Source organism: Callorhinchus milii, unplaced genomic scaffold (assembly GCF_018977255.1).
Source record: "Callorhinchus milii isolate IMCB2004 unplaced genomic scaffold, IMCB_Cmil_1.0 Scaffold14, whole genome shotgun sequence".
NCBI lineage: Eukaryota > Metazoa > Chordata > Chondrichthyes > Chimaeriformes > Callorhinchidae > Callorhinchus > Callorhinchus milii.
Genome location: NW_024704755.1, coordinates 9,086,874 through 9,108,271, shown reverse-complemented (window position 1 = coordinate 9,108,271; position 21,398 = coordinate 9,086,874). Strand labels below are relative to the sequence as shown.

The following is a 21,398-nucleotide window of genomic DNA, read 5'->3' as shown; positions in this document are numbered from 1 at the left end:
CACGGGCCGTGCAAACTTCCTCGTCTTCATCTTCCCCATAGCTGTGCGAGGAGCGGGTCCGGGCTCTGGTCAATCTGGGGTGTGGGGAGGGGGAGAGAGACACAGACAGAGAGAGAGAGAGAGAGAGACAGACACACACACACAGACAGACAGAGAGAGACAGATACAGACAGAGCGCTGTGGCTACAGTGCGATACAATGTAACGCTGCACCATGTGAGGAGCCGCGGTGTAACGCTGTCGCACAGGCAGCGAGCGCATGTGTGGCAGAGCCTCCCCACCCCTCACGTCACGACCGGGGAGGGTACAGGAACATGACTGCACTCACACAACAACAACAACAACAAGATTCCATTTATAAAGCGCCTTTCACGTCAGGAGGACGTCCCAAGGCACATTACATATATATATACATACATACATACACACACACACGCACGCGTGTGTCTGCAAATTAAAACACTACCCCACCCCTCCCTGCAACTGGGCAACGGATCTGATGGTGCAAATGTGCAATAGCATTCCCCCCCCACCACACCGCCCACCCCACTTCCGAGTGCTCGACACAAAAAAAAATCTAGGGGGGGGGGGGGTGGGGTTTGATGACCACTGTCAAGGTGCTGTCCCATCATCTCCTGATTTCAAGAGGGTTTTCTTCATGCAATACTTTTTTTTAAAACAAAAGGGTTAAAGGCGGATCATTTTTGGTACATCCTCTGCTGTACCGAGTGGGCAGAGCTGGGGCTCGGGTCTCAGTCGGTGAGCAGACCCTGTTAGGTGCTGAGTTAACTATTTTGACCTCAGCTGGGATGTGGTGAGGCTACTGAAATTGGTCCCTGTATTTCAGGAAGGGTAGGGGGGGGGAGGGGGAAATCAGACTAGAATACTTGAACCTGGCGTAGGTCCAAAGAAAATCACTATTCTGTATCATATATTGGAAATCAGGGGATTGCAATAGCAAAGCCATAGGATCTGCAAATGTCTTTCTTGCTGGCCTTACTCTTACCCGATTACCGGTGGCATTTTTTGTTGTGGGAGTTTTTGTTTTTCCATCCCTCTCGTGATTAGATGTCCAACGCCTCTTCTCCTTGTTTAATATAGTGCTGGTGCCCACCAGGTTCAAAGGATATGAATTCAATTATGTATATATTTTGTAAACAATTCTTGCTTTGTTAATGTATGTCTTCCAAAATATCAAGCAGCATTGCTGACCGTATTCCCTATGTAACCTCCTGAGGGAAAGCTGGTGTGAGTTTGTTAAATGCTAAATTTACCCTCTTAAAGAAACATCTGAGAAATTCCATACTCCATTATACCAATAGAATCCGAATTTTTCAAACCACCCTATGTATTCAACAGATTCAAATATGTAATTCAAAATGTAATTGCTAATGTTTTGCAATTGATTTATTTCTCTAAAACCATTGAGTTCACTTTTCGAGACATTGATCCATATAAATGGTTTATTGCTATGTACACAGGCCTACAAAATTTAAGTGGCTGAAAAAACAGTTACAATGTCATGATGCTTTTAAAATTTAAAAATGTAAATCATTCAAGTCATTAAAATACATCTAGAGGCAAAAGTAATACTGTAATAAGTTCCAGAAGTATAATAAAGCAAGATTCAAAAATGTGAATTATAACTTATACACAACCGCACAAGTCTGTGCATAATTGAAAAGTGATGGTAGAATCTTCAATTTTTTTGTGCAACAGTTTGCAAAACAATTATGTAACATGATGTGAATGAGTTAAGGATTCAAGTTATCACCTGAAGTACTGATTATCCATCCCTTTAATTCATCTGCAGCCTAGATGCAACAAGGACAGAGGTGCCTTATAACAGATAGGTGAACAGCAAAGGTGTCTTGGCAACAAAGTTGAACAAGATATGCTAACCATTTTTGTCTTAGAGGCATATGTTCATCAGGACAAAACAATAATGAGAAGTACACAATAGATTTGATGTCTTGTTGGAACATTGTTTTATACATTTAACCCAATTCTCAATCAATGAGAATCAGTTTTTAAATTTCTTGTTACTGTATTTAATGAGTATGTATATACAATAGGTACAAAAAGCATCATATTAAAATATAAAGGAATAAAGTCCAGCTCAGAAGTTAAAACAGAAGAATTTAGGATCTTATCAATAAATTAAAGTGACCCGGTGACATTTAAATTCAGAAAAAGAATTGCCAATTGTATTTTGTACAACCTGCTAGCTGGAGTCCTGGATTTCTTATAAAATAACGCATCCTTATTGCTGATAATTTTCCTAATCCGAGGATCTTTACTGATGTGCAAATAAGGAGCTGATTCTGGAAGAGGCTGATCAGTGGACTTTTGCAGTATTTTCACATTTTCGAAGAGCCACGAATGAATGACCTGCAGATTTGTTATTGTACGTGAGGTCTGGGCTTTAATATAAGCTTTCCAGTCTATAAAAGAGAAACAGCCAAACAATTAAAAAAACTTCCAAATGTCATAAAATCCCAACCAATGCTATAACAGAGTGGATTCACTTGTTCACATTTGTTTCTGCATGCATGCAGAAAGACACTCAGCTTCATTCGTGCTTCAAAACACTGGCGGGCATGTGGGAAGCCAAATTGGCAAATTGGGTCATTAGGTTGCTGCCAATATCACTTTCTGGCATAAAGACATCGGCGGCAATCTGAATACCTGGACGTCAGCCATTGATCAGTGTGCTGGAAGCCAAAATGGCTAACTTATGGGGCATTAAGTGGCCAACAATGCCACTTTATGCCTGCACATCAGTGTTTTGCAGCATTAATGGAGCTAATGCATTAATTTTGGATAAGTAAATGTCAGGGTCCACACCCCAATAAGGGAACACATTTTATAACTGGGTTCTACCGCATTAATAAAAACAAACTACTGAAATTAATGACTTGCAATATTCCAATGTTCATAAAACAACCAGGAATTATTGCATCAATGTTTCCAGAACAAGTAAAAATAAAGGATTGTATCCAATGAGGGGGATACCCGTAACGAAAATTGGTAAATTCCCTCCTTCGGCAATTTATTCCCATGTATTTATTCCATAGAGAGCTACTTACATCATCGCATGACATATTGTACTCTGCCAGGACAGTTCGACATCTTGCAGCAATACTGTGAGATACAGTTAATGAAAACCAACTTCTTTAGAAAGTTTGTCCTTTACTTTTGTTTAAAAGTTAGGTTACTTGCTATTGATATCCTTCGAAAATAGACAGAATGAAGAGAAAACTATGCATGAGAAATTCTCAAGTTAAGTATCATGATTTTGATGAAGGATTTCTCTCTTAGTCCACACCATTGCTAGCATAGACCCTTTTCACTCTTTGTACCGGTTACCTCCACACAAATGTTAATTAAAATTAAACAGAGTTAGGGAGATTAACGGACATTATTCAGCTAACAGTTTCTATGCTTTTAAGTGCTTTAGTTAGCAGTTATACATGATGTGGACATGAAGCTCAATTACAACATAACATTTACCAAGCCCTGAAAGCTTTTATCTCTCTTTATCAACCACTACCACATTCTCAGCAATTTGTTTCACACTGTGAAAGGTACTACAAAGGATACATTGATGGTGCAACCACTCTTTTATGTATTCCAGCAAAAAATAAACCAATAAGAGTTATACAACTAATTGTAAAGAATGGATGATTCCATAGCGATGTGAAGAAAGATACCTAAAAAGATAGAACAGTCATAAAGGCATTTTAATTTTGTAATGTTTTTATAAATAGTATCAACTCATTTCAATAAATCCTAAAAATGAATTCAAATATTAGGATGATATCAATAAAAGGAATAAACAGCAACGATTTACATATCTTAATTTATTTTATGTTTGCTGCAACATCACACTTATTGCTGTTGAACCTGAAGTTGTTTGAATTGGGCAAAAGCAGGTGCTGAACTTTTAAAATAATGCCATCAACAATGGAAATTGCTGTCTCTTCAATTCACATAAATGAAAAAGAACATGGAATGAGAAAAGGTAATTTAACTCATCGTACTAGTTCCCTCTACAGATCAAGTACAAACTGCATTATCATAAAAACTAATTAATCATGAATTTTACACAGTTCAACAGGACCCAACTATATTTGACTTATCCAGTAAAACTGGTCGTTAACATCTGACATAAAAAGGAAAATTAAACTAAAATATTTCAACAAAGATCTCCTTTACTGATATAATCTGGGGTGTGAGATGGTATTGCCTTCCAGGACTCTAATGTTATCCATGCCATTCTGGTTATATATAAAAATCAGTTCAATTGTGCTAATTTGTAATTGAGGCAAATTTCCAAGGGTGACATGTAGCCAAATACAGCAGTTGTAATTTACAAACTTCAGCGAAGCTGGCAATACATCATATAACCATATGGTTTTCTAGCAACACCATTAAAAATTGGAATACAATCAGAAAATGCTGGAAATGAACACTTGATCCATCAGGATCTGAAAGAGAATATTGGATTAACAATAAGTGTTACCTTATTTTTCTCTTTCAGATACTGATCGAATTGCTGTGCATTTGCAACAATCAAAATGTTTCTTTATTGCAAATTTAGACTTATTATCAGCAGAAAAATCAAGCAGCTACAACTAAATTGCATGCAAATAATAATTACTAAGGATCTTTGAGGTCCACATATGAGTGAAACTCGGATAAGAAAGTGAAATAAACAAGGGTTCAACTTTACCTTTTGTGTTTCAGGATCTATTAACCAGTTCCAGGCACCTGTTGCAGTACACACTGAAACAACTATGAGAATCACTGTGAACAAAGTTAACATTTTGATATCAAATGATTAAGCAGAGCACAGTAATTTGAATTTCAAGGAAAAAAATACATTTGAAATATACTTGCAATAGCTCCATACATAAAACTGTACATGTACCATTCTTTGCCAACTATTTGTCTGTAGACTTAGGAGGTAATTTATTAACCCACCCTCCAATCCGTATTATTGTCATACTGTATATTATACACGTATTGTTAGGATTTCAGTTACTCATAGTGATAGAAGAAAGGATTCCTATAAAATATAATGGTGGCATGAAACAATATTGCGCCCCGTCCAATTAGTCTGAACTTCAGCAGCTTAATTCTACGATTTGTTGTTGCATTCTCAATTTATCTAACACTCACTTCGCCAACGTCCTGTCGCAGGTTGTAAACAGGAGACGTACTCTGTCAATCTCCTCTCAAAAGCCTTCAGATCTGTAACAGAATACGAAAAGTGTCCAACTTGCTGCTGCTGCAAAAAATGAGAAGATGACCACCCAACCCACCCATGCCCCCTCCATCCTCTCACCCCTGAACCTCTCGCTCAATCTCCTCCACATGTAGGTGGCAAACATGTGTCTTGAGTTGGCTATTCTATGTAATGGTGATGGAGTTCCACATGTGTTGGGACACCTGGGGACGAGTCTATCTCAACCCCAACCTCCACCACCCCCTGCCCCAACCTCCACCACCCCCTGCCCCAACCTCCACCACCCCCTGCCCCAACCTCCACCACCCCTTGCCCCAACCTCCACCCCCTACCCCAACCCTCAGCCGCAACCTCCACCCTCAGCCCCAACCCTCAGCCGCAACCTCCACCCTCAGCCCCTTTCTACGCCCGAAGTCCTCCCTCCATCTCAGATCCCCTCAACCTCCCTCAGATCCCCTCAACCTCCCCCAGCTCGCACCCTCCAGTCCAGCTCACGCTTCCCCTCTCTCTCCCCCCCACCTTCAGCCTGCTCCAGGGAATTCATCGCCGCGGAACCAATGAACGTTAGTGAAGAGGTCGCACAGCCCAAAACGCCGCGGAGGAGGAGGAGGCGGCGGCGGCGGTGATAGTAGTAGTAGTGTGGTAGTAGTTGTTGTCGACGTCTTGTCCTGTCCTGTCCTCCTCTGCCCTGCACTCCCCCAGAGAGGTGGCCGGCGATTGGCCGCTTGGCCGCGTGCGTGTGAGTGAGGAAGCGTCTGATTGGCGGAGGGGAGCGGGTGCTGATTCCGGTTCCGGTTCCGGTAGGCGGTTGGTTGGTGGCGGTGAGGCTCGAGCTCCGGGAGTCCGACAACACTCGTGTAAGTTTTTTTTTAATTCGGAGTGGGGGGAGAGATTTTTCTCTCAACACACACTCTCGGACTTCTTGACCGTCCGCGGCTCAACGGGCAGAGAGGAGGGGAAGACGGCGGGCTCTGGAGCTGGAGCTGTAGGCCGTGGGGCGGCCATTGTGCCGCGTGTTTGTTTTGTTGTTAGCTGCTCGCTCTCGTCTCCCTTTGTTGGCCGTCACTAAGGCGCAGGCCCCGCCCGGGCGGACAAGGCCGACTTCAGGCCCTCACTCCCGTTTCCTTTCCGGGAGCCGCACCGGCTCGGTCCGTCTGCACTCCCGCCTTCCGTTACCGCCGAGGCGGTGGGTGGGTGGGTGGGGGGGGAGTCGGTGCAAAACGATAATACTAATAATACTAATAATAATCCTTGCATTTGATGTGGCGCCTTTTACCACGTCTTTGAGGCGTCTCAAAGCGCTTCACGGAATATACTGTAAAAGTGTAGTGACTGTGTCTTTTGTGGGTGAAACGAAAAGATTTGTTGGGGGATTACTGAGTTCCTGGCTGCTTCTACTCTCATTTTAGGCCTATACTTCCCCCTCCACCACCACCACCCACTTACTTCCCTCACTCGTTTTACATTAAATTCACGGAGTTTGGGAGGTGGGGTTGGGGTGGAATTGTTATCAACGCTCGCATTTGGTGCAGCGCCTTAACCGTGTCTTAGACGTCGAGATGTCTCCAATCGCTTCACAGAAAAGGGTGTAAAGTGTATTGCTTGTGTATTTTAATTTCCTTGTCCCAAACTTTCATTGATATGGTGGCCGGATAATATCACAATGGTTGAAACATGTAATAAAATACCATTGAAAAGATCCAAGTGAGATTATTTGAAGCAGAGACTCATTCTCTTTGAACTGGACTCGTTGTTTATCACGTGATGAAAGTTCAGCTTGAGCAGTTTTATTGTTTGGTTGTTCAAAATGGAAAATGAGCCTTGCACTTTGAATACTGTATTAAATATTCAATTTGACATGGCCTGGTCAATAAGCAATGTAATCCTAACCTGATTTGATGGTTGTACCACAAACCAATCACTCCCATTCTTGCACGGCTTCACTTGCTCCTCACCGTTCTCACCTTCAAAGCCCTCCATGGTCTTGTTTCCCCCCCTGACCTCCTAACCCCATATCAGCCTGTCTGCTCCCTCTGCTCGGTGGACACCGGCCTGCTTCAGGTCCCCCACACTTCCACCCCACCATTGGCAGTCGGGCATTTAGCATCTCTGCCCCTATGCTCTGGAACTCTATCCCACAATCTCTCTGCCTCACCCCCTCTCTTGCCTCCTTTAAGTCTCGTTCTGAAGAGCTTCCTCTTTGACCGTGCCTTCGAACATCCTCCCACCTTGTCCTCCACCCGTCCTGACCTCAACTCCCAGCTCTCGTCCAAAAACCTTGGCTGTCCAGCGCCATGGGACGTCTTTCCAACGTGCAGGGCACTATACAAATGTAATTTGTTGTTCTAGTTGGTACGGGAAAGAGAGAAGAAGCATTCTTCTGATTTGTACATCACAGCTAATGATAATCTTTGCATTTGATTTAGTGTTTTATCATGTTGTCAAGACATCTCAAACTGCTTCCCAGGATTTTACTGTGCAGTGACTGTATTTGTATGCAAATGTAGCAGCCAATTTGCACACAGCAATGTCCCACAAACAACCAATGAAGTGAGTGATGAATTGCATTTTGGAGACTGTTGGCCACGCCACTGGGAGAAACCCTCTTCTCTTTTTTGAATTGTGCTGTGCGGTCTTTAACGTTGATTGAACAGGCAATTAGGGCCTTGAATCAATGTCTCATTCGGAAGGTCCACCTCCAGCAATGCAGTGCATCCCCACTGCTGCACTGTGGATGCAGCCAAGATTGAGAGTTTAAACTCCTGAATGGGTTTGAACCCATAAATTACTGACTTGGAGGAGAGATTGCTACCAACTGAGTCAGACTGATACCCAAGAATTCAATTGCAAAAAGTGTAGTTTCAGATTGTTGTAGTTTGACTCAAACTATTGTTTATTGGCTTAATGTAACTTTATTTTTGAAACAATAGTTTTATTGGTGAGGGACTTTTAAAATAGGGTCCTACATCTTATAGCTTGAGTTTTTGTTCTATTTATATCACCAAACAACATTGTCTTAAAATTGCTAGTTTAAGACGTTTTATTTCATTTCCCACACTACAAACTGCTTTTATCCCTCATTTCTGAAATTTAATTACAAAGGCTTTGTAAAAGTTAACTTATTAACAGTTATTGATCTCTTTAGATTTTAATTAGGCAGAATGCTTTTCCCAATCAGATCGATAAACTTTGAGGTGAATTTAGTGCTGCTGGATTGCATTTTAAGGAGTGAATTATGGGAAGTATAACTTGGCATTCTATGGTATGGAATGTAACCAGTCTTGTAATTGATTCTTGTGTAATTATATTGGGCAAATAATGTAACTGTTGTATAGCCTGTTTCTGTAGATGCAAAGTAATATGTAATAGATGAGTAATGATATTTGAAAATGGAAATTATTTTTACGGTGATCTGAATCCACAGCAAGTAGGTTATATTGTCCAGTTGGAAGTTGAATGTTGTCTTCAGTGTTTTGTTAACTCCGTTTATGCCAATGTTTTGAGTAAAATTAGCACCTTTTCAGCAGTGTTTTGAATTAAAATAACATTGCTGCAGATTGTTGTGGAAAAGACTTGAGGAATCTGACTGGAAACTGAACTGTAGTTTGGCCTCTTGGACTTGTATTAAGAGGATGCTGTGAAATGTATTTCTTAGGATGCACAGTAGTCGGTGGATGCATTTTTTCTTTTTCTCTAGCTGGGTTGCCACATGTTATTTGGTCATTTTGTAAAAGAAGAGCACTTTGCTTCCCTTTGTGGAAGCATTCTGCCTCTTGTGCGTTATTAACAATGGAATGCAATGGTGTTCGAAGGAACACAATAGTAAACAGAATGTTAATGGTAAACTCATTTAGAACACATTAAATACCAGGTGGAATGGTGTGGTGACTCGTAGTTATGTCTTTTGGAACATAATAAATAGGCAGTTTAGATGTCCCTTGAAATTATAAAAGTACAAGTACAAAGGTATGTATGAGAAGTCACCACTGAAATTTTTGGTACTTATGGGGCAAAGCCACCCCCCCCCCCCACCCCGGCTCATTCACTTACTGTAACTGCTATTTGTTTTGTGTATCATTTTGTATATGTAGTAGAGCTTCTTGAGAGGCTTGACCTAATAAACTGTTTAAAAACAAAAATAGAGACCTCTCTGCCTTTGTCAGAAAACAAGATAAGGCATAGGTGTTTTGGCTCGAAAGACCTCGAGTCTTCAAGTCTCATAAAATATTGCAAATTGGCAATGCAATCTTAATCCTTTGCAGCGTTCTGCTCTTGATTGTTGAAATTGGAAAATTAATGATGTAGAAGATTGTGTACTCACAATCCCAAATTCTCCATATTAGTGCTGTAATGCAACGATTAACAATTCAAATAGGAATTACTCATTGGCTAATCTTTATTGATCGAGCTTTGGTATTCTCTGATTCATAAGAATTTTGGTTAAATGACTAATAAAACAATACTTATGTTTCATATATTTTCGCAAGATGCAGGATTTGCTGTAAAGTGCATTGATATTTTGTGAGTGAATGCCCACAAATGTTTATGTGTTGTCTTTTTTTAATTAGAGCATCTTAAAATGCCAATGCATAGGATTATAGGTGATTTTGGGTAGTATTATTCCCAAGTAATGAAGTATGATTCTGTGGTTGAGATTAAGTGCTACAGTGATACTGTATTGTACATTGTCATTTTGCTGAGATCCAGAACAAACTAATTAAATGAAAGTGTTTTCTCTCTACCCTCAGTTATTGCCTTTAAAATGGTTTTGGCAACTTCATTTTCCTGTGGTTCACAGATGAAAACTGCCAATAATTTTGTTCCACATTAGAGGCAGTCGTTCAAGAGGTCATAAGAATGGCTGGTGTCGAAAGTTTGTTTCGAGTCAATTTGATTATTACTGAAGTTCCCCAACCTAATTGGGGAATCTGCTAAATATTTCAGTAGAATAATTGCATGCTAAATTGTTTGTTTTGTACTTGATCTCACATTATTGTATGAAGAATATGTTGTGTGAGAAGATATACAATCAATGTAATGAGAGTGCAGGCAATATATTTGGTTAAATATCACTTGCATTCCACATATTGCCTTATATAGTGTCTCTTTGCAAACATTTTGAGGTTTTTATGTAGCTACCCAACTAATAGACCAACAGGGTATGGATGAATGTGACTGTATGCTTGTGTAGAACACATGTTTTGTATTGATATTCCAAGGTATTGTGCCTTTTAAACTTGAATTGCTAGAACAATTTTTTTTATTTCTGTAGGTAGAAATGTCTGCTTGGTTAAATTCACGGGTAGGCCCCTCACATAGACTCAGTCCAGACGAAAGGTAAGAAGAACCTCCTTGTTTTGTATATTGAAATGTATAAACAATTCAAATATTAAACCCAACCATCTGATTTGTAATTTGTAAATATACTGTTCAATTTAAAGGCTTGAGCTAACATTTTCAAATATTTTAATGAATATACAATTTGAAGGTTGATATGGGGCATTCCAATCTAAAATTCTATAAGTTCTTTATTAAATTAAGATATTAGTTGGTTGTTAAAAGTTTGTTAATTTGTGTATTTCACCGGTGTAATATAAAATCCTCAGGCTTGTCTGATTACTGATTTCACGGTACTAAGTATTAAAATGGGCATATTATCTTAATTTTTATGCCTTATAAAATGTTTATTCAATTATTTTGTTTTTTCCTTCAGCTGTTGAAAAATAGAAATGGACCTATTGTTAAAGAGATGGAATGTTTCTTTCCTTTAATATGTAATGAAATAAAATCTGATACCACTTGACATGACATTGTACATTGGTGTTTGTTCAACTTTTGTAGCTGAGCTGCAAAATCATGTTCAGTGGTATCACAGTCAATTCCACTCCCCCCGCCCCCCACCACCACCAACACCAATCCCAGAAAGGAGTAACATACTGGAATTTTCAACTATATACTGAGGGAAATGAGCATGTTTGATTGTCTGAAATGCTGTGCTCTGTCCAGCGCCTTGGGACGTCCTCCTGACGTGAAAGGCGCTATACAAATGTAATCTTGTTGTTGTTGTCTTGTAATTTATTCCAACCCCTTTTATCCATTATATAAAGTACACAGGACATTGAACAACTAAATCATGGCTGTTGATACGTAACAAATTGTGATTGGCTATCAGTATTGCAAAATATCTGCTATGTTCAGATTGCTCATCAGTTTCAGGTGCTTGGTTCCCTCTAATATTTAAGCATTGGTAGTTTGAGGATTATTTTCTCACAACATAATTTCTAAATTGATTAACAAATGGTAGTAAAAAGTTTCAGAGGCTGTGTGTGAAGGGCTTCATTGTACTGACCACTTGTGTAAGCAGTTTGCATCATATACCAAAATAACCATTGGTATAGCAGAATCCCCAGTGTAACTGCCATCTTGGTGTTAGTTCTTAAATAAATATTTAATCTCAATAACATATTAAAGTAAAGACTGTATCAGAGATCTTTCTAGGCTGTGTAACTTGGTTTCACATATTAAGGTGTATATACACGCATAGCTAGCAGGAACATTTTTTTAGAAACTTTACAGTTAGAGGTTTTCAGAAAGTTCCTGTGTGAGAAAAGTTTAATTTATTTTAAGAAATTAGCTCAATAGCCTTTCTTGTTTTTTTTAATAGTGCCACGTCTTCTCAAGAACGAGATCGCTCACCTTTGCGAAGTGAAAGAGTTGACCTTTACAGGTATGAAAAAAAGGTGTTTCTAAGTACTGAAATACATTCAATGAGGTTTTCGGGTGGGTAGCGGGAGAAAACATTGGTAATTTGAAGGTAAGGAATGGATTATTTAGGACAATAGAAGTGTTAAATGGATTTTAGTTACTGATTTGCTAAGGTTCTAATTCCAGTACTAAGTTTCTTTACCCACTTTAGATAGTTATGATGTTTTTATATTGTATTTGGGAAATAGACATATAGTGGAAGCCTGTTAAGACGGACATGTCGGGGACGTACATTTTGTCCTGCTTAAGAGGGTCCAGGGTTAACCGAAATACCATTCCCGACCAGCAGAGGAGTGCTGCCGACCCCATATAATAATATGTAATAATGTTGTTTGACTTGAAGCAATGTTAGCTAACCAAACAAGACATCAAGTATTTTAACCTAGGAGTTAAAGGTAAAATACTGTGCTTCCCCTGAGTTTGGTAAAGTATATTTATCTTTGTTTGGCTGCAAAATAATTTCACGCCCAACAGAGGAGCAGCGGCGGCGCTTCCTTCCTCCCATTGCCGTTCACATTGGACTGGGAGGGGACACATCAGCAGCAGCGTTGAGTTGATTGACAGCCTTGGAACCACTTGTGAATGTGTGGCCTCCGCCCATTCACAAGTGGCTCCAGCTGTCAATCAATTGTGATTTGACTCCTCCCATTCCCTGCCTTGTTCTTCCGCATTCCTCAGCCCCTTCGCTGATTGACAGCCCATCTCCATCCACTTGTGGATGGCTGGAGTCTGCTGTCAATCAATCTTAGACTCCTCCCTTCCTGGAGCCCCTTGTGGCTGAATGGAGTGACTCGACACATAGAAGGCGTGAGTGAATACATTCAGCAGCGATCAGCCCGGCATTTGGCCCGAATTCACCCGATTTTTGTTTGAGTCAACTGGCATATTTAAAACAGCTAAGAATACAAGTGTAATGGGGGCCAGGCATTTTGTTCGATTTAGCCGAAGTCCGGGGTTAAGCGGCATCCACCTAAAGCGGATTCCATTGTATTGCACAGATAAAGATTGATGCACGTCCATCTATCCCATGCTTTGTTTAACTCTGGAGTGTTTGTTGGTACTTTATAGGAGTTGAGGAAACTCTCCATTTCCCTGTACTCTTCAATATAGCTTTTGATTTTTTTGAAGTGCAAATTCAGTCATGTTTTCTACATGGGAGATTTTGCTGCGGCTTTCTACAACTTCGTTTTTATTTTTGTGACCTATAGGTGGGAGTTGCAGTCCACTTATGTGGCTACTAAGCGTCATCTGTTTTGAGTCTATTTTGATGTTTTCAACAAAACCTGTTTCAGAAGATGTGGTTTTTATAATTGTGTTGCTGACCTTGGGCTGTTTCCTTTAACATTCATGATTGCTGTCAGATTTCTAGGTGAAGAGCAGTGATGAGTTGTTTGAGTCAATTGTTTTAATTAACAGATTTGTCTCTTTTTTCAGGACTAATGAAGTATTGGAATACTACAGTGGGTATCCTGAAGGTTATAATGCAGAGGACTACAACTATACTTGGCCTGGTATGATTAACCATTAACCTGTTCAATTTCCTTGAATTTTTCCAAAAATAATTGTACAGGAAGTACAAATAAAAGTACTTGAGGGCAAAAAAAAAATCCTTACATTTGGTATAGCGCTTTTCATGTCAGGGGGAAGTCCTTAAAACACTTCAAGGGATGTACTGTAAAGTGTAATGATTGTGGTATTTTGAGGCAACATGTACCAGTTAATTTGCACACATAAATGTCCCACAGTAGTGATGAAGGGGAGAATTGTTGACACGAGAGAAACTCCCATCTCTGCAAATCATGCCATTGGAACTTTTAACGTCCATCTCAACAGGCAGACTGGACTTTGGTTTAATGTCTCACCAAAAAATGGCACCTCCAACAATGCAGCATTGGAGTGTCAGTCTAGATTTTGTGAGTTCAAAGTCCCAACGTGGTGCTTGAACTCACGTCCTTATGGTTCACAGGGAAGAGTGCTACCAACTGAGCCAGGCTGACAACATTCCGCTAAAATGTTATAAATCATATATCCTATTTTTGTGTGTGGCAAACATTACTGATGGAGTCTTGTGTTTGGAAATTTTATTTGCAATCGTTGTCGATAGCATCAGTTAATTGTAACAGATTAAATTATAGGTGTGGATTTAGCTGTGTAAAATGACCTATTTTGTGTATTACAGAGAGCTACAGACCAGATGATAGCCGTCGTGATGAGCTTTATCAGCAGTTCTATAAAGAGATAGAGGATGACTACAGTAAAGAAAAGTACGCAGATTGTGTAGTTATAGCACTAAGCAAGCAACAAGGGTAAGTATTTCCAAGGGGATTTTTTAAACTTATTTCATATGTCTAAATGGGCAAAGTCATAATTTGATGCATGCAGTTTCCTATCTTACATAGGATGGATCCAGCAATTTGTATGACTAACTTAGTTTTGAAATTTTGTTTTGATGTAGAACAATTCTTAAAACTGTTCACATTGTCATTGAATAATTTGTGATTTTTTTAATATCCATTAAATTAATATTTGTTACTGATCTGAATAGTCATATGTATCCTATATTTTGTCTTTTAAGGGATTATGCCAAGCTAGTAGGACGACGAGTGCAAGAACTGGGCCTTCTTGTTGACCTTATGTACCTTAAATTAGAGTTAGCACTTGAAGCTGCTTTGAAAGATGTTAAAGAAGAAGGTTCGCCATTTTGTGTTGTTATTAGTGCAGAACATCAAACTCTATCATCGTGCACAGTGATCATCCTGTGCGGTGGCCACAAAGGTATGTTTGTTTCCACATAGACAAGATGGAGAATTTCATGAACATATACTGCCAGTAATATATTTTGTTCAATTTGTATTTTTATTGAAAGTTTATAAGAAACAAATTTGCCACTTGGGGATTGTCAGGGCAATTGTCCTGCTCCCATGGTCATAACTTTTCTGGTGTCTGGCTATAAGAAAACACATATAGATTGTCTTCCACCTTTGCTTAACATCAGTGGTCGCAACCTGGCCAAACTGCAACTCAACGTAAGAAATTTAGAGAATGAATCTACTTCCTCCCACTTTTAACTTACTGTGCCACCACCACACATGGCATTTGTGTCCTGTTGCAATGTGGTAATTTGAAGAGAATGCTGGTAGACAATCTTGATTTGGGGCTGCACACAAACTTTCCCCATGGAGTGATGGGCAAATTATATCTCCAGCTATGCACAAGATGTTTGTTACATTTACTGCCAAACTCTTCTGTGGGAAGCCACAATTTGAGTTGTGTGACTTCTGAATGGGAGAATACATTTCCTATACTAGGCCATCTAGTGGTCTGACAAGGAGCTGCTCCATCACCAAAGTTGAATCAAAATATTATGCATGATGTACTGTACATCATGTTAATTCCGAATTATCATTCAGGTGTGAGTGGGGCAGTCTAACGTTAATTACTTTTAACCTGGGTGGAAGTTCAAATTATTGTTTTTTATGCATCACATTCTGCATGCTGTATGTATTCTTGAAATGCACTTAATCCTTTCAGATAATTTCATATGAACGTAATTTTGCTGTATTTATCTTTATCACTTATGTTCAGAAATTGTACTTGAGTTTATTTTAAAACTCCCACTCACATTCTCTTAGCTATTTGCGCATTCGTTTCTGCTTCACAAATTTGCACACTATTGGTTTTATACTGTTGCTGAATTTTTGCCCTTACCACGTTTCACATATATCTTGGAATTCTGGGATGTCCTTGCATCAGTGTAAGTTTATAGCTATTTCAAAGAAACCATGCCTTCACCCTCCTTTCCCCCCACCCCCGCCCTTCACCCTCCCCGATCGCCAGCTCGCGTCCGAAACACTGATTGTCCAGCGCCTTGGGATGTCCTCCTGACATGAAAGACGTTGTTGTTAAATTTGCCCTTTTTCTATAGAGCATCGTAATATGCCTTTGGATGATGCACTGGACCTGATTTCTCGTGAGCACAAACGTGTTTACGGTGAACAACAAGAAAAAGAACGACTTGAGATCGCATACAAAGCAGCTAGTTTGGCTGATGATTACCTACACCGTGAATATTATGAGGAAACCCATATTGTGCCAAGCAACATTCGCCATCTTCTGTTTCTGCTGGGTGATGGAAAGCATCTTTATCCTGAAGAGATGCAGAAAATAGCTGAGTACTTGGGCCAGAGAAAGGAGCAGTATGAAGCAGGTTTGTGATGAAATATAATAATTATATCCATCAGATGAAAACCATTTAACTGCATTTGTAATTGTTACCTTTATAATAATTAATTTCAATAAGAGTGAACCAGACTTGGGTGCAATGCACTTGAATGCATTTGTGTAGTTAAATGCACATGAACTTGGATTTAAATTGTTTGAGGCAAAAGTTAACACATTTGCAGCTGCATCTAAATGTTTGAGTGAAGTATTTGAAGTTGACCAAATGCATTTTTTAAAATTCTTCAATGAAGCAGTGAATACCTGATACTTCAGTTGACAGGTGACATTTAATCACAACCCAGACACACTCGCATAGAGTCTGATGTGACTGCACGGAGGTTCCTTCTATGCATAACTGGGTTACGGAAATCATTAAACCGACATTCTACATTCATTTGTAAATATTGTATTCGCACTTGGAGACAAAACTTATTTGAATTTGCATTTAAATGTGGCAAAAGGGTGAAGCTTTTGGGTTTGCATTTATTACACAGCATTCCACTTGCATTGAAATGCACTTGTCCGCATTTGAACCCAAGTTAATTTTTTTTAGTCAACTACAAGGGAATATTATTCTAACAAGCTTCAATGCAGCATTGCCTTGTTTATAAGGTGGATTTGTTATGAACCATTACATTTATTATTGTGCAGTACCTCACGAGATCAGTTGGCCAGCTTTCTGTGAAAGCGATGAGCCCGGATGCTCTGACTGCCAGTCTGTTTTGCGTGGTCCTACATCATGTGCATTGATGTTTTCTGGATCTGGATCAGTGGCTGCTCATAAGAGTGTGGCAAGGGCGCTGCCTCACCTGGCGAGCATTACGAGACCAGCAATTAAACAATTAATTTGCTCAGCTCCCACACTGGTCTCGCAATGCTCGCTGCAAGATCTACAGTGGCTTACGGAGATGAGTGGGGAAGTTGGGTAGGCCCACTTTAAATCTCCTAGCCAGCACGAGACCTGACGTGGGACCAGCGAATCGAACCAATGTGAGCAAGCGGGGTTGAGCGAGAGTGGGAAAGTGACTTGACATCGGACAAGGGTGAAGGGTCCATTTCCGTGGTAACCAGCCAGCTTGGTTAGGCAAACTCAGGTTGAAGTTTGTCAAAAAGATCACCAGTCACCAATGATCTCAATAATTGCATTAGAACAGGGTTCCCCTATATCACTCTTAATGATCTAAAAAAAGGTTTTTGAATTGAAGTGTACATGTAACGTAAAGTTTTTCAATGATTTTGTAGCTACAGTTTACTCTTGTATGGTGCCCTTTACACAAAGTGTAAATTATTTACAAGATGAAATGATTAAAAATAAATGTTTTGGAGGCAAAACACTGCAGCTTTGGGCACCAGTAACATCTGACAACGATAAGATGAGTTTGCTTACAGAGCAGAATTGCTTGATATGCTTTTCAGTTATTTGCATTTCGGTTTCAGGAGAGAATAGCTAAAGCAGGAAATGATTTTGAGGGATTTCCCATTCATTGATGTGCAAATGACTGCAAATGTATAAGTTTTTTNATAATTACACTATACTGATCTTCCTGTACTTGAGATTATTTTGTATTGATATGATGTGTGTATTTTATAAATATATATATTCGCCCTCCATTTCTAGGTGCTGCCGCCGCCGCCGCCGCTGCTGCTGCTGCTCAAGCTACTGTTGCAGCTGAGAATTACTATGATCAAGGCGCTGTTTCACAATGCTCAAGCAAGCCTAAACCCCTTCTCCCAACCCCAAGCAGGCCACCACTTTTGGGCCAAGCACCACTTACTCAGAAAAAAGCTCCACTCTTGGGTGATCGCCCAATAAGAGCTCTTCTGCCTGTTCCAAGTTAGTATACAATTGAAGTTTTATATTAAACCAAACTTTTTTTTAAGGTAAAGGTTAATGCATTATCAACATTTCTGAACATTATTCAGTGTATTCAAACTTGCATGACAGTGATATTGTGATACCTAAGTAATGTTATTAAAATCACAATTAAAATGTTGTTGTTTCTGTCTTTAGCATAACTAAACAAACAGAACTGGGAATGCTTATTTTCATAATTTGATGGGAAATCTAGTTCATTGATCTAACTAACCTCTCCAATACTTTTGATGACTGTTGTTCTGAAAATAGGTTTGCAAATCATTGGGGTGTCACATTTGTGCATTTTGTACAGCATCTAATTTTGAGAAATTTTAATAAAAATCCTGTGAAGTGCTTTGAGGTATTTAACAGTTCCCATTCAGTAGAAAAGCATCCTGATCCTTCATCGGTGTAGAACTAAACCATTACAGATTGACAGGTTGATTTCTCGTCCTTTCTGAGTAACTGATCTTAGTGAGGCGTTAGTTAGAAAATCTAGAATTGACCTTCACACCCCTGGGGAAAAAAACACCCACTTTGACACTATCACAGACGGTCTGTGGATAGTGTACACATTGTATGAAAGAAGTAACACATGTTTATCTAGGCTGGAACACTCTTTCCTCATATTTAAGCTCCACCACTATTGAGCGCTCTGAGACGCTATACCACATGAAGGGCGCTATATAAATGCAAGTTATTCAACAAATTCAATTCGTTGTTACTGTATTATTTTCTATTCAATCATGGACAGAGTAACCAAAATGGATTGAGCTAGGTGGGGAAACCATCTGCTCATTGCTAACATGTACAAATTGATGTACCATAATAACCGAGAACAAAATTGCTTCCTCTTGGTTTTCTCCATTTCAGTATGTGATTTGCGGAGATTTAAAAGTATCTCTCTAATTATAATGTAATGTAATTTTTCTGCACAGTGCTTCATTTTGTGAATGATGACATTTTAGCAGAATGAGGCAGGAGCTTGAATGTGGGGTCATTTTGAGTTTCCATAATTTGTTAAAAGCTACTTCTTAGTTGCAGGCCTGTTTTAATTAATTTTCTTTCTGAATTTGAATTTTATCCTATTTTGCTTGTTGTTCACTAAGCTCTCATCTTGTTGCAAAGTTTAGTTGTGAACTTTATATTGGATCTCAGTATCCTGCACAGCAAATAATTTTTATTTGTTCCAACACAGCTCATTTAAAGTTAGGTACTAGGCCCCAGCCACAGTAAGCAACAGCCACATGAAATATCCGAATGCACGCTGCTTTGGAGCGGAGTTTGTATGTCCAACACAACAATGTTTGAAGAGCACCACAAGTATGATGCCATGCCAATACCACAGGACTCCTTGGTGAATTGTCAGATTGATTTGTAGTATTTTAGTATTTAAAATAAATCCCATTGTAAAGTTCAACAATTTCTTTCTGAAGATGTATGCCCACGATCTTGCGTAAGGACCATTTGTAATTTTTAAATGCCACCATGAATGGTTTTAAAAGTTAGGAAAAATTCTCGTCTTGCTCTATATCTTGTTTATTATTTGACTTGTTAGATGCTCATTAATATTCCCTCCATTCTGTTTCTGAGATCCTTTTTTAGTAAGATTTTATTGTATGGTGATATTTTTTTACAGGGTCAGAAAATAAACTCAATATGCTTTTGAAAACAGAATTGCCCTCCCAATTGGTGTGTATACCATGAATTGAAAGTTCAACAAATATCATCTTACAGTATTATCTTATCCAGATTTGTATAACTGTTGTTCACTTGACTGCTTTTTTGTACTGAGCATTGTAAAAGTGCTGCATTGATTTGATAAAAGCAATGTTTAGTATATCTCAATTAGAGTAATACAATTTCTTTACTGTATTTGAAACCTGTTCAATAAAATTTCCGGTTATTTGGAGAAGAACCCACGATGATCATTTCAGAAACCTCAGTTCTCAATGTTTTGCAATGTGTTGGGGTGTTTGAAGGAAGGGGGGATGCGTTCTGTATCTACTTTAATAGGTAGGTGTTTGAGCTAAATAAATATTCCCGTGTTACTTTGTAATGGTGCTTTTGTTTAAATATTCAAATAAATTGGTGTAATCTCACTGCAGTTGAATCAAAATCTGCAGTGTGCTGAGGAGTTCTACCAAGTACCATCGCCATATGCTTTTGTGGATATTAGAGAGAATTCTCCTTTTCTCTTCCAAAAATGGTAGAATTTGAGATGACCAAAATTATTACGCTTTATAAATACATTTATTTTGCCTTGTGTAGGATTCTGATTGTATCCTAGATGTATATTAGGTAAACAATTGCATTGTTCTTGGCATTCAAACATCTTGGCATACTTTACAGTAATTAGTTGTGAAGTTGTATATACTTTTAATAACATATACAGCCAGTAGTGCTTCCTGATAAAACAGATAACTGTTTACTCAGTTACAAAAAAAGTACCTCAAGGAAATATGTTTGCAGCTTCCTTGGGCCTGTATATGGAGTCTGATACTGCTATTGACACTTCTTTCTCTCATGTTCTCATTTCTACCTGTCCTGCATGGATTTAATTTCTTGTAGATAAGGAAAATCTGTTGGAGGGCATCTCTTGACGTTTAAGTTCAAGAATGGAGCCTGGAAAAAATGTTTGACACAACACCGCTGTGAAATCTTAACCCTGTCCTCTGTAAACACGTTTTCTGTTTTGAAGTCTACCTAAAAGTTCCCAACCTTGAAATATCCAGATTTCTTGCTCTCCTTTAGAATTCTGAGCTACTGAACTTAAAGCTCTTATGACAATTCACTATGTTTTATTTGGTATTTGGATCGGGCTGTTTTTAGAGCCCCTCAAGAGATTTACGCTTTGAAATGTTTGAGTTGTTTCATTCCCAAGAGATTGATACTATAAAAAATACAGTATCCTTTGGAGGTGAAATTCAGATTCAGCTTTCAAATGTTTTTCCATACTTAAATGAGTGTCATACCAACAAGGCTAATGATTTCCCTACATCTATGCGACTATTTGTTTCATTTAGTAAGAATGTTTGAAATGCATTGCAAATCAGAGCAATGTTTGGTCACACACCTGGTCTATATGCACAAATAAAGGTAAACACTCATAATACAAGCTACCCATCTTTGTTTCAAATTGTAACTATAATGGACTTGTTTAGGCAGCGATGCAAAAGACCCCAAATATGTTTCCGAAGCCTACGACGGTTCTCCCGACACGGTACTCTTTGGCGCAATGACACTTTAAAGGCAAGAATTGATGTAGTACAGTAATATATTCTGTGCATTGTATTCCCTAGCACAA

At 39.1% G+C, this 21,398-nt stretch overlaps 2 protein-coding genes across 2 annotated transcripts; one reads left to right on the top strand and one right to left on the bottom strand.

Annotated features, from left to right (window-relative positions):
- Positions 1 to 1,455: 1,455 nt before the first annotated feature.
- cnep1r1 (CTD nuclear envelope phosphatase 1 regulatory subunit 1) lies at positions 1,456 to 5,948 on the bottom strand. The gene is made up of 6 exons (XM_007889434.2): positions 5,770 to 5,948; positions 5,184 to 5,255; positions 4,735 to 4,808; positions 3,603 to 3,712; positions 3,089 to 3,143; positions 1,456 to 2,443 (listed from the first exon to the last, which is right to left on the bottom strand). Exons 1-6 carry the CDS (start codon positions 5,792 to 5,794, stop codon positions 2,402 to 2,404), a joined length of 378 nt encoding a protein of 125 aa, XP_007887625.1. The 5' UTR covers positions 5,795 to 5,948; the 3' UTR covers positions 1,456 to 2,401.
- Positions 5,949 to 6,013: 65 nt separating this feature from the next.
- On the top strand, positions 6,014 to 20,150 carry LOC103176076 (nuclear receptor coactivator 5). Its single transcript, XM_007889433.2, has 9 exons — positions 6,014 to 6,107; positions 10,523 to 10,587; positions 11,915 to 11,977; positions 13,450 to 13,526; positions 14,195 to 14,321; positions 14,591 to 14,790; positions 15,941 to 16,222; positions 17,855 to 18,070; positions 19,290 to 20,150. The coding sequence occupies exons 2-9, from the start codon at positions 10,529 to 10,531 to the stop codon at positions 19,325 to 19,327; spliced, it is 1,062 nt and encodes a 353-aa protein (XP_007887624.1). The 5' UTR covers positions 6,014 to 6,107; positions 10,523 to 10,528; the 3' UTR covers positions 19,328 to 20,150.
- The last annotated feature ends 1,248 nt before the right edge of the window (positions 20,151 to 21,398 follow it).